This window comes from Danio rerio, chromosome 8, assembly GCF_052040795.2.
Source record: "Danio rerio strain M-AB ecotype USA chromosome 8, GRCz13ab, whole genome shotgun sequence".
Classification (NCBI taxonomy): Eukaryota; Metazoa; Chordata; class Actinopteri; order Cypriniformes; family Danionidae; genus Danio; species Danio rerio.
The window spans coordinates 58,122,250-58,135,325 of NC_141028.1; the positions used below are offsets into that span (position 1 = coordinate 58,122,250).

General features: G+C 34.0%; 1 protein-coding gene and 1 long non-coding RNA gene across 4 annotated transcripts in view; one reads left to right on the forward strand and one right to left on the reverse strand.

Moving 5' to 3' along the window:
- pebp4 (phosphatidylethanolamine binding protein 4) overlaps positions 1-9,354 on the forward strand; it is a 167,368-nt gene extending 158,014 nt beyond the window's left edge. Inside the window, exon 7 of the mRNA XM_087265504.1 lies at positions 9,084-9,354. Coding sequence (XP_087121630.1) covers positions 9,084-9,175 — 92 coding nt within the window. The 3' untranslated portion in view covers positions 9,176-9,354. The remainder of the gene's footprint in view (positions 1-9,083) is intronic.
- Positions 1-13,076, reverse strand: part of LOC147835830 (uncharacterized) — a 121,551-nt gene that overhangs the window by 74,655 nt on the left and 33,820 nt on the right. For all 3 annotated transcript variants that reach the window (XR_015498499.1, XR_015498500.1, XR_015498501.1), the window contains exon 3: positions 2,713-2,817. This is a non-coding gene — a long non-coding RNA (uncharacterized LOC147835830). The remainder of the gene's footprint in view (positions 1-2,712; positions 2,818-13,076) is intronic.

The window sequence follows — 13,076 nt, forward strand, 5'->3', positions numbered from 1 at the left end:
GAGTTAAATTCTGAAAATATTTAGATTTTTTGTTTACGGTCAGATCAAGTGTTTTTCTGTATGAGGTCTGATGATCATGTGCTTTATCTGATGTGTGTGTGTGTGTGTGTGTGTGTGTGTGTGTGTGTGTGTGTGTGTGTGTGTGTGTGTGTGTGTGTGTGTGTGTGTGTGTGTGTGTGCGCGCAATGGCCTGGTTTGTATGGGGTCAAGCAGGGATCATGATCTGCAGAGGCGGAACATTATCTCCTCATGTTCTCGGGTCCAGAGGCCTAAAGGTCACGTGACCTCATAACGCCGGGTCACTTTACTCCATTTCTAACACTCAATTAGAGAGAAGCCGACAATCTTCACAATCATGCGAACACACACACCTCTCTGCCTCGTCTGTCAGCGCATTATCAAATCGCTGTTATGCACAAATCATATTTCACTCACAAAATGCAACTCCGAACACGGCTGATTCTTCCATTCTTGAGTACAAAAGGCTACATTTAGACTTTAAAGGGGACCTACTATGCAAAAATCACTTTTATTCATTCATTCATTTTCTTGTTGGCTTAGTCCCTTTATTAATCCAGGGTCACCACAGCGGAATGAACCACCAACTTATCTAGCAAGTTTTTTTTACGCAGCGCTTCCAGCCGCAACCCATCTCTGGGAAATATCCACACACACATTCACACACACACTCATACACTACGGACAATTTAGCCAACCCAATTCACCTGTACCGCATGTCTTTGGACTGTGGGGGAAACCAGAGCACCCGGAGGAAACCCACGCGAAGGCAGGGAGAACATGCAAACTCCACACAGAAAAGCCAACTGAGCCGAGGATCAAACCAGCGACCTTCTTGCTGTGAGGCGACAACACTACCTACGGCGCCACTGCCTCGCCAAAATCACTTTTATAAGGTGTTTAAACACAGTGGTGTGGTAAGAGTGTTTGATTATAGCCAGCTTCTAATGGGAAAAATGTATTAATTTAATTTCTTAGAATCACACTTGATAAAAACTGTCTGCAGAAACACGTTGTTCCACCGGCTTGTTTGACTTTGCTGCCTGCTGACATTGATTTTTGATTGTCCTTCAAATATGGTTGCCTGTTTTTGTAAATAGATTGAAAATAATGTATATATTGGGATATTAAGGAGGTTGACGCCATTTTCTTTGTAAAACCTTTTGACCTCTGTTTTTGTGTTAGGTAGTTGGGTAGAGAATTGTACTTTTCTTTTATTATTGATCAGGTAAGTTAGAGGTTTAACATGAAGGAATTTTTGTTTGTTATTTTGGCCTTGTCAGCTCCCGAATTCAAACCCCAATAAATCTTTAAATTCATTTTTGTTGTCTTGTCTTTCATGTTGTGCACCATCCCTAGACGGTGCGTAACATTGACATACTCTACGTGTCATCAGAGGGGGAAAGCCCCACCCACTAGTGGCCATCTCTCCCTCATTAGCATAGGATGTTAGCCTTGTTTTTCAATCTGTGTGGAGTTTGCATGTTCTCCCTGCGTTCGCATGGGTTTCCTCCGGGTGCTCTGGTTTCCCCCACAATGCAAAGACATGTGGTACAGGTGAATTGGGTAGGCTACATTGTCCAGTGTATGTGTGTGTGTGAATGAGTGTGTATGCGTTTCCCAGTGGTGGGTTACAGCTCGAAGGGCATCCACTGCATAAAACAAATGCTGAATAAGTTGGCGGTTCATTCCACTGTGGCGACCCCAGATTAATTAAAGGACAAGCCGAAAAGAAAATGATTGAATGAATGAAAACGGGGCATAATAGATTCCCTTTAAATGAATGGATCTAAAAATACTCTAAAAAGCGTCAAAATGTATGTGAAAAAATATGGTTAAAAAAAAAAGTATTTGCCACAAAAATATTTTTTAAAATCTGAAAATACTTTTTTTTTTTTTTTTTGAAATGTGTTCGAAATCTTAGCAAATTAACATTATTTCACAACACACTTAACTTTGAATTAATTAATCGATTATAAACATTTACTTTCACTTTGAAAGTCAAACAAACACATACAGGCGAAGATAAATTAATACCTGTGGCTCCTGATGACACTTACGAAGCAAAAAACAATCATTATTTACAACATTATTTGGTTTTCAATCATTACAATGAATGTGGGGTGGCAGGGTGGCTCAGTGGTTAGAGCTGTCGCTTCACAACAAGACGGTCGCTGCTTCGAGTCCCGGCTGGTCCAATTGGCATTTCTGTGTGGAGTTTGCATGTTCTCCCCGTTTTGGCATGGGTTTCCTCCATGTGCTCCGGTTTCCCCCAGAGTCCAAACACATGCGCTATAGATGAATTGACTGAACTAAATTGGCCGTAGTGTATGAGTGTGTGTATGAATGTGAGTGTGTCGGTGTTTCCCAATACCGGGTTGTAGCTGGAAGGGCATCCGCTTGCGTAAAACATATTCTGAATGAAAGTATACTCTGAATACGGAAACGTTTTTTTTTTAGAGACATGTTCTTAATTCCCAAGGATGCCAAAATGTATACTTTAAATTTGTCCAGATGCTAACCTATGATTTTTAAATGCCTGGCTATTCATAGATAGTCTCTGCTGAGCCATAAAGTAGCCACAATCTGCAGAGGAAGCGACTATGACATTTTCCTTTAAAATCACACTTGCATACTCTCACTCCCACTTGCTTTCAAACATACAAACAAGTACACACACACACATACACTCACACTGGCAGTGATGTTTCCAGGATGTGGTGCTGTGTTCTGCTCTGCTGTTTCTGCCGGACGGGGTTTCCCTTCTCACCACTATTGCATTTCCGCCTCGGTTTGTCTCTGCACAGATAGCGGAAAACAATTTTTTTTTAATTAGTATTGTAGTCACATTGCTTTTTGTTCTGCACTTTTGGCTGCTTGGAGATTCTAAGACACTGATTTTAATCTTTCATGTCAGGGGTCAAAAGTGCATAATTAGAGTTAACAATATTTTTGAAAGAAGTCACGCAAAGGCTTGATAAAAACAAAATGCAGTCAAAGTCGTAGGAAATTTAAATATCCTAATTTCAAATATAGTTTCAGCCTTCATTGTCACGTGATCCTTCTGAAGTCATTCTAATAGACATGCACTGTATAATAAATGCAGGTGTTCCACACAAATCATTGAGGTTGTCCAAACATTAATCGATTAAGTTAACGTAACAAATTGAAGTGATTGAACGTAAAACAATTAAGTTGTCGCAAATAGCTCTCAAGAATTGTGTTGACTCAGCTATTTTTTTATATTACGATGATTTAGAAGCATCTCTTTAATATTATTATTATTAGTAGTAGTTGTAGTAGTAGTAGTAGTATTAATGCGGAACTTAAATAAATTGTATGGAAAAAAAACGATATTAACTATAAAATTATATTAAATTGATTTCTTAAGGTTCATATAACACGAGTAATAAGGAATGAATTACTTTAAATTTAATGATTCGTTGATCTTTAAATAAGCGAGTAAGCCTGTTGCTTTTAAAGCGTTTAGTTAAATTTACTTAAATTGAGTAAAACTGTTGCTTTTAAAGTGATTAATTGACTTAAAATAAGTGAGTAAAACGGTTGCTTTTAAAGCGATTAGTTGATTTTACCTAAAAAAGTGAGTAAAGGCCCGTGCAACCCGAGACGTTTTTTGCTCGCGTTTTCCGTCGACGTTTAACGCCTTGTGAATAAATTAAGGGCGTCAATGTGATCGTGCACAACAACAGGCTAAGAGGCAGGGGCAAAATCGTAATAAAAAAAAAATGCCTCATGCTCCTTTTTTTGTTTTGACGCGCCACGTCAGAACCTTCTCCAATCAGATCGGCACTTTTGATCATGTGCACGGAGCTGCTGAAGTTACAGTAAACAGCACTTGGAGGCGCTCAAGCGCAAAACTGTCAAGGCGAGCGCACATTGAAGACGATGCCCAGAGGTGATATAAACGTTTAGCTGCTTATTGCTCTGTGAACAATAATCATTTCTTCATCGCTAGAGCTGGAGCCGCTAATTGAACCAGCCATGCTTGTTTGAGTCACCAGTAAGTTTAACAACAAGCATGTGAACTTCCTCTCTTCCTCTTCTTCTGTGTTATAAGCGGGTGTCGGAAGCTTAAAGTTGTGTAGCGCCATCTAATGACAAGGAGTGATTTTGCATGATCTTCTGCTTGACGCCAGTGAAAATTGCTTGGGTTTGAATACGGAAAAACGTCTTGTAAAACGCAGACGTTAAACGCAAACGAAAAGCGTGAAGGAGCCTTAAACCTGTTGCTTCAAAAGCGATTAGTTGACTTTACTTAAAATGAGTGAGTAAACCTGTTGCTTTTAAAGTGATTAGTTAACTTTACTTAAAAAAGTGAGTAAACCTGTTGCTTTTAAAGAGATTAGTTAACTTTACTTAAAAAAGTGAGTAAACCTGTTGCTTTTAAAGTGATTAGTTGACTTTACTTAAAATAAGTGAGTAAATCTGTTGCTTTTAAAGAGATTAGTTGACTTTACTTAAAATAAGTGAGTAAATCTGTTGCTTTTAAAGTGATTAGTTAACTTTACTTAAAATAAGTGAGTAAACCTGTTGCTTTTAAAGAGATTAGTTGACTTTACTTAAAATAAGTGAGTAAATCTGTTGCTTTTAAAGTGATTAGTTGACTTTACTTAAAATAAGTGAGTAAACCTGTTGCTTTTAAAGCGATTGGTTGACTTTACTTAAAATAAGTGAGTAAATCTGTTGCTTTTAAAGAGATTAGTTGACTTTACTTAAAAAAGTGAGTAAACCTGTTGCTTTTAAAGTGATTAGTTGACTTTACTTAAAATAAGTGAGTAAATCTGTTGCTTTTAAAGTGATTAGTTGACTTTACTTAAAAAAGTGAGTAAACCTGTTGCTTTTAAAGAGATTAGTTAACTTTACTTAAAAAAGTGAGTAAACCTGTTGCTTTTAAAGTGATTAGTTGACTTTACTTAAAATAAGTGAGTAAATCTGTTGCTTTTAAAGAGATTAGTTGACTTTACTTAAAATAAGTGAGTAAATCTGTTGCTTTTAAAGTGATTAGTTAACTTTACTTAAAATAAGTGAGTAAACCTGTTGCTTTTAAAGAGATTAGTTGACTTTACTTAAAATAAGTGAGTAAATCTGTTGCTTTTAAAGTGATTAGTTAACTTTACTTAAAATAAGTGAGTAAACCTGTTGCTTTTAAAGAGATTAGTTGACTTTACTTAAAATAAGTGAGTAAATCTGTTGCTTTTAAAGAGATTAGTTGACTTTACTTAAAATAAGTGAGTAAACCTGTTGCTTTTAAAGCGATTGGTTGACTTTACTTAAAATAAGTGAGTAAATCTGTTGCTTTTAAAGAGATTAGTTGACTTTACTTAAAATAAGTGAGTAAACCTGTTGCTTTTAAAGAGATTAGTTGACTTTACTTAAAATAAGTGAGTAAATCTGTTGCTTTTAAAGAGATTAGTTGACTTTACTTAAAAAAGTGAGTAAACATGTTGCTTTTAAAGTGATTAGTTGACTTTACTTAAAATAAGTGAGTAAATCTGTTGCTTTTAAAGTGATTAGTTGACTTTACTTAAAAAAGTGAGTAAACCTGTTGCTTTTAAAGCGATTAGTTGACTTTACTTAAAATAAGTGAGTAAATCTGTTGCTTTTAAAGTGATTAGTTGACTTTACTTAAAAAAGTGAGTAAACCTGTTGCTTTTAAAGAGATTAGTTGACTTTACTTAAAATAAGTGAGTAAATCTGTTGCTTTTAAAGTGATTAGTTAACTTTACTTAAAATAAGTGAGTAAACCTGTTGCTTTTAAAGAGATTAGTTGACTTTACTTAAAATAAGTGAGTAAATCTGTTGCTTTTAAAGTGATTAGTTAACTTTACTTAAAATAAGTGAGTAAACCTGTTGCTTTTAAAGAGATTAGTTGACTTTACTTAAAATAAGTGAGTAAACCTGTTGCTTTTAAAGCGATTGGTTGACTTTACTTAAAATAAGTGAGTAAATCTGTTGCTTTTAAAGAGATTAGTTGACTTTACTTAAAAAAGTGAGTAAACATGTTGCTTTTAAAGTGATTAGTTGACTTTACTTAAAATAAGTGAGTAAATCTGTTGCTTTTAAAGTGATTAGTTGACTTTACTTAAAAAAGTGAGTAAACCTGTTGCTTTTAAAGCGATTAGTTGACTTTACTTAAAATAAGTGAGTAAATCTGTTGCTTTTAAAGAGATTAGTTGACTTTACTTAAAAAAGTGAGTAAACCTGTTGCTTTTAAAGTGATTAGTTAACTTTACTTAAAATAAGTGAGTAAATCTGTTGCTTTTAAAGTGATTAGTTGACTTTACTTAAAATAAGTGAGTAAACCTGTTGCTTTTAAAGTGATTAGTTGACTTTACTTAAAAAAGTGAGTAAACCTGTTGCTTTTAAAGAGATTAGTTGACTTTACTTAAAATAAATGAGTAAACACGTTGCCTTAAAATTTAAGTAAATGAACTCTGTGCATAAGTAAAAATAAAGTTAAATTAACCTCCAAATTACAATGGATTTACTTGCTTTTTTAAGTAAAGTGAAATGTTCACTTTTAAAGCAACGAGTTTAATCATCTTTCTTAAGTCAAGTAAATAATCAGATTATAATAAAACACAACAGTATTATAATCTACGTTAACATTACAACGCATTATTCCAAAACTCTCTGTGAATGTTTTCTAGCATCCAAAAAAAAAAAAAAAAAAAAACATCACCAGTTGCCATTTGCATGAAATAAACAAAAGAAACAAATAAAGATCTTCCAAAAAAAAATGGAGAGCTTTAAATCGTCGGTCTTGGATGGCGTTTGTTGGCACTTTATTCCAAATGTGATTTCACATTTGCTTTTAGGAATGTGGTTATTGCCGGAATTGGAGAAGTGATATTGTCATAGCAGCCGGAGTTACGTCTGGTATTTATGTGCTTGTCCTGCCAAAACACACTCTCTCTCTCATGTTGCCACCTCCAGCACTGTGACAGGCTGTGTGTTTTATTTCGAGAAGAGACGCTCGCACTGATTCACAGCCCACCGAGGCCCTCAGACACGTGCGCCTTTAAAGATTTGCCATTAAACTCTAGCAGATATATACTGTTTGTAACAACTACAGAGAAGCGTTCAGCCAGAGAAGAGCAGTCAAAAATACACATAATATACTATATATACAGTTAAACTCCTTTCTAATAACTGATTTATTTTATCTTTGCCATGATGACAGCACATAATATTTGACTAAATATTTATCAAGACACTTCTATTCAGCTTAATGACATTTAAAGGCTTAAGGTTAATTAGGCAAGTTAGGGTAATTAGGCAAGTCATTGTATAACAGTGGTTTGTTCTGTAGGCAATCAAAAACAAATGTTGCTTAAGGGGGCTAATAATATTGACTTAAAAATGTTTTTTAAAAATTAAAAACAGCTTTTATTTTAGCAGAAATAAAACAAATAAGACTTTCTCCAGAAGAAAAAAAATATTTTCGAAAATACTGTGAACATTTCCTTGCTCTGTTAAACATTATTTGGGAAATATTAAAAAATACAAATAATAATTTTGAATTCAACTGTATTTATAGGCTAATGTAAGTACACTTATTTATATTTTATAGAAACTAAGAATCAAATACATAAAAATAAATGTACTGAGGAGATTATATTGGTGAAATTTTTAGAATAAGACAGGAGCAGGGGGTTAAAATGGATAGTTCGCTCAAATGTGAATAGATTTACTCAATTTCTAGTTTCAGTTCTTTATGAGATATATTTACGCCGAAGATGCTTTTTTTTAAGCTGAAGACCTCTAACCATTGGCTTTCATAGGAAAAACAAATATAAGTCAATGGTTAATGGTGTGTAGCTTTTCAAAAAAAAAGAAAGAAAAAAAGGATATTTTTTGTTAAACAAAATAATGCTTATAATATGCAGAAATGCACAATAAAAAATAGTATGTGCATAAATAAACTAATAACAATAGCAAACAACATTTAACAAAACTAATATATTATTACTACTACTACTACTACTACTACTAATAATAATAATAATAATAATAATAATAATAATTATTATTATTATTATTATTATCAATAATATTATTACAACTGCTAATAATAATAATAATAATAAGTTACTATTATCACTATTATTATTATGATTATTATTATTATTACTACTAATAATAGTAATAATAGATATGATTATCATTATTATTATTATTGTTATTATTATTATTATTATTATCATCATTCATTCATTCATTTTCTTGTCGGCTTAGTTCTTTTATTAATCCGGGGTCGCCACAGCGGAATGAACCGCCAACTTATCCAGCACGTTTTTACGCAGCGGATGCCTTAACATCCACACACACATTTATACACACACTCATACACTACGGACAATTTAGCCTACCCAATTCACCTGTACCACATGTCTTTGGACTGTGGGGGAAACCGGAGCACCCGGAGGAAACCCACGCGAATGCAGGGAGAACATGCAAACTCTACACAGAAACGCCAACTGAGCCAAGGATCGGACCAGCGACTTCTTGCTGTGAGGCGACAGCACTACCTACTGCGCCACTGCATATTATTATATTATTATTATTATTATTAATAACAACATTTTTTTATTTTATCATTATTATTATCATTATCAATATCTTTATTTTATTACTATTTATTACTATTATTATTATTATTTATTATATTATTATTTATTATTTATTTATTTATTTATTATTATTATTATTTATTATATTATTATTTATTATTATTTATTTATTTATTATTATTATTATTATTATCAATTTTTATGATTATTTATTTAATAAATAGCTTATTTATTTATTTATTTGTTTATTTTTTTTAGACTAGTTCTAAGAATAAGGAAAATGAATATAATGTTACATAGTGTGTGTATTAATATATCTTATTTATTCAAATGGGATGTTCTGATCAGTTTTTTTTTTTGTAGACGGTTTATGTAACAGTAAAACATGCATATACTTTACAGTAATGATGCATATACTTTACAGTAACGATGTACAGGAGCAATGATGACTCTGTTGCTGGTTTTCTATAGGTAACTGGGATCTGCAGGCATTTATTCAGAGGTTTGGTCTGTCTGGAGCGAAGGCTTCTCTTCAGTTCCTCACCCAAAACTACAAGGACTAAAACAGAAAAAAAGAAAAAACACCTCCAACCTGCAGCTAAGCCTCACTTCTGACTATATTTATTATATATTTATTATTTATTATATATATTCAACTGTATTTCACCTCAGTGTTTAGGATATCAAACCCAAAAAAGATGATGTTATTTTATTATGTTAAATAAAAACGATATTCATATAATTTCAAGGCTCATATTTGTTTTAATATGAGCAATATGTCTGTGAGATGTTGTAAATATTCATGGGAAAGGAATTTACTATCCCACGACATGTATTTTAAGATTGTCTCCCGCGTCATGTAAGTTAAACACAAAGCTTCTGGAATAGGGGTGATAAACTCAATTCCTGGAGGGCCGAAGCCCTGCACAGTTTAGTTCCAACCCTGCTCCAACACACTTACCTGTAGGTTTCAAACAAGCCTGAAGGACTCAATTAGTTTGATCAGGTGTGTTTAATTAGGGTTGGAACTAAACTGTGCAGAGCTGCGGCCCTTTTGGAACTGAGTTTGACACCTGTGCTCTAGAAAGATGAGGAATATAAATATTCAACGCTGTCCAGTGTTTTATTAATATTTAAAAGTTATGAGTGGTTATAAAAAACTTTATTTCTACTTTAGGGCTTTTGTGTAGCCTCATTATAGCGATATGTACAGTTTTAACTGTAATAATAATACAACAATGAACACTTCAGATCATCTTTTCAAACAATAAATTTTAAGATGGATTTTTTGGCCGATATCGATAACCGATAACTTAGAGGCTATAGCTGATATAGAGGTCGATAGCCGATATATATATAGCGGATAATTATAAATATTTCGAAACGCTATATTTTTATACAGCAAACAACTGATTTTAAAAACGAAATTGCTGCATATGTACTTCCGGCTACATAACTCGCAATCTCCAGAAACGTATATAGGGCTGCGTTTTCAGAATGAGCACGTGTTGGGAAAGTTAGTGAATGAAAAGGCAGAGGTGGCCTGTAGTGATGGGTCGTTCTTGAACGATTCGTTCATTTTGAACGAATCTTCAATATATAACTAGGGAACAACGAATCCTCTCAGGTAGTGATTCGTTCATCCGCGTGTGCGCACATTTGTGCAGGTGATATCGTTCATTTCAAGTCTTTTGAGTCATTAATCGTGGAAAGGCAGAGGCCAATCATATGGGCTTAGAGCCAGAAAAATAATTGATCCGTTCACGTCTCGAGTCCTCGGGTTTGACTCATTTGTTCCTCACAGGCCAATCATATTTGTTTAGAGCCGGAAAGAGATTTGATTCGTTCATCTCTCGAGTCCTCTATCGGGTCTGAGTCATTCATTCCTCACGGGCCAATCATATGCTTTTAGAGCCGGAAAAAGAATTGATCCGTTCATCTCTCAAGTCCACTATCGGGTTTAAGTCATTCGTTCCTCACGGGCCAATCATTTGCATTTAGAGCCGGAAAGAGATTTGATCCGTTCACGTCTCGAGTCCTCAGGTTTGAGTCATTCTGTCATGTGATGAACGAACGATCATGGCTCCTATCGGCTTATACTGTGTACATTGGTTAAGATTATATGTGACTGTCAATGTAACGTGAACGAACCCCTGACATTTGAAGACATAAAGAGGTGAGCTGAGCAAAGAGACGACAATGCCTTCATAGACAAAAGAGCAGGTAAAAATTGATTTATTATTTTCTCCTTCCTATAGTCTTCTATTTATAACCTATTTGTCGTGTGATCAGTCTTTTGGGCTAGTTGTAGATGTGTTTGAAAGCAATTCGTAACATTTTAATAATATTTTGGCAAATTGAATCAAATGAACGAAATGACTCGAAAAAAGATTCTCGATGAACGAGACTCAAAGACACGAGTCAGTAAAATGATCCGAACCTCCCATCACTAGTGGCCTGATGATTAAGAATTTGTATCCGCCTTCATCTGTTTGCAGGCATGGTGTGAATAGTATGAACTGCAGCTGAACTTGTCGCAAAGTTAAAAACGAAACAGCCATAATCACATATGATGCCATGATGAACACGAACTGTTGTTGCGTGAAACGCCGGAGGAAACTAGCGTTGAATGCTGACGTTAATGTATTATAACATATAAAACAGGAACACTCAAAAAGCAACTCATGTAAACATCTTAATCATTGTCTTATTGAGATGAAGGCAAATAATTCGATTACTGATGTCCATGTAAGTGTAGTCAGTGGTTGGAGTGCTGTCACACTTTAGACAGTGTGTGGAAAGAGTCGCTCTGAGACGGGAAGTACGTCACAACCAATAGAGGAAGTGAAGGAGGAGGGTGTCGCGGCCGCAGATCAGCCGGAAGCCACAGTGGAACTACAACCAAATTTCTCTCCGCATGTCACTTCAGGCCAAACTCAAGGGCACAGGTTCACCACCATCAACTTTTTTTTCTGTCTTCAGTTGCGGTTACGTGTGCACACATTTCGGTTAAAAAAGGAGAAATAGTCTTGGAAATGCACCGCTGTTTGGACAAGCAGGTTTTATCTCGTCTGAGTTTATATTGGGAGAGGCATTTTTATAAAGTGCTATTTCTGAACGGGTTATGTAATAATTATAGACATGCAAAACAAAGGCAGACGGTTATGCAAAAAAGTAAAAACATTTGACTGAATTTATCCCAGACATGTATTTACAAAAGCAGCATTTTGTGCTTGTGCATTCATATACAGTTGAAGTCAGCAATATTAGCTCTCCTTTGATTATTTATTTATTTTATTTTTTTTTAAATATTTCCCAAATGATGTTTAACAGAGCAAGCAAATGTTAACAGTCTTGTTTGTTTTATTTTGGCTAGAATAAAAACTGTTTTTATTTTTTTAAACACCATTTCATGGTCAACATTATTAGCCATTTACGCTACATATTTTTCGATAATCTACAGAACAAACCATTGTCATACAATAACTTGCCTAATTCCCCTAACCTGCCTAGTTAACCTAATTAACCTAGTTAAGCCTGTAAATTTCACTTTAAGCTTTATAGAAGTGTCTTGAAAAATATCTAGTAAAATATTATTTACTGTCATCATGGCAAAGAGAAATCAGTTATTAGAAGTGAGTTATTAAAACTATTATGTTAAGAAATGTATTGAAGAAATCTTCACTCTGTTAAACAGAAATTGGGGAAAAAATAAACAGGGGGCTAATAACTGTATGTTATTTTGTTGTTTTAGGTTGTCTTTAATGGCTATATTGTTATAACAATTGTTGTTTTGTTCATTTTAGTTTTAAACTAAAGGTAAGGGATAAAAACAAAACAGAAATTTGCTGAAATATAGCAAGTTTGCACTTTTGATATCTTTTAGAGTTATTTTCATGATAGTAAGAAAAACATTTTTAATCTGTATTTACTTTAAATATAATAATAATAATAAGTAACAAATTAATAAGTATTTTTTTGTTTCTGATTTTAGTTGTCTTTTTTTATTTTTGCATTCATCAATTTGAAAAAAAGTTTATTATTAAAAGTATAAATGCATTTGTTATAATGCACTTTGCGCTGCGGCGCATGCTAACAGGGTTGAGCTTATTCTCTTAATGAGTTATAGGTGTGTTTTGAGAATAAACCAATCAGAGTCTCTCCCATTCCCTTTAAGAGTCATTTGCGACGTGCCACAGCGCGTTAGCTATTTACATGGCAAACTTTGTAAGTGAAAAAACTGAACCCTTCACTAGAGAGAAAACAGTTAAACAGAGCATCTGCAGCACGAGAATGAGAGAATGAGCCTCCTCATTCTTTACTTTCACTCTCGTGGATAGGGAAAGGTGTTGTACGCACAGACATCCATTAGCTTACTTAATTTAATTTGTTAAGCTCAAAGATTTGTTTCAAAACTAAATCTAAATTCAGCTCTTATTTCCAGCAAACGAATAAATAAACAAT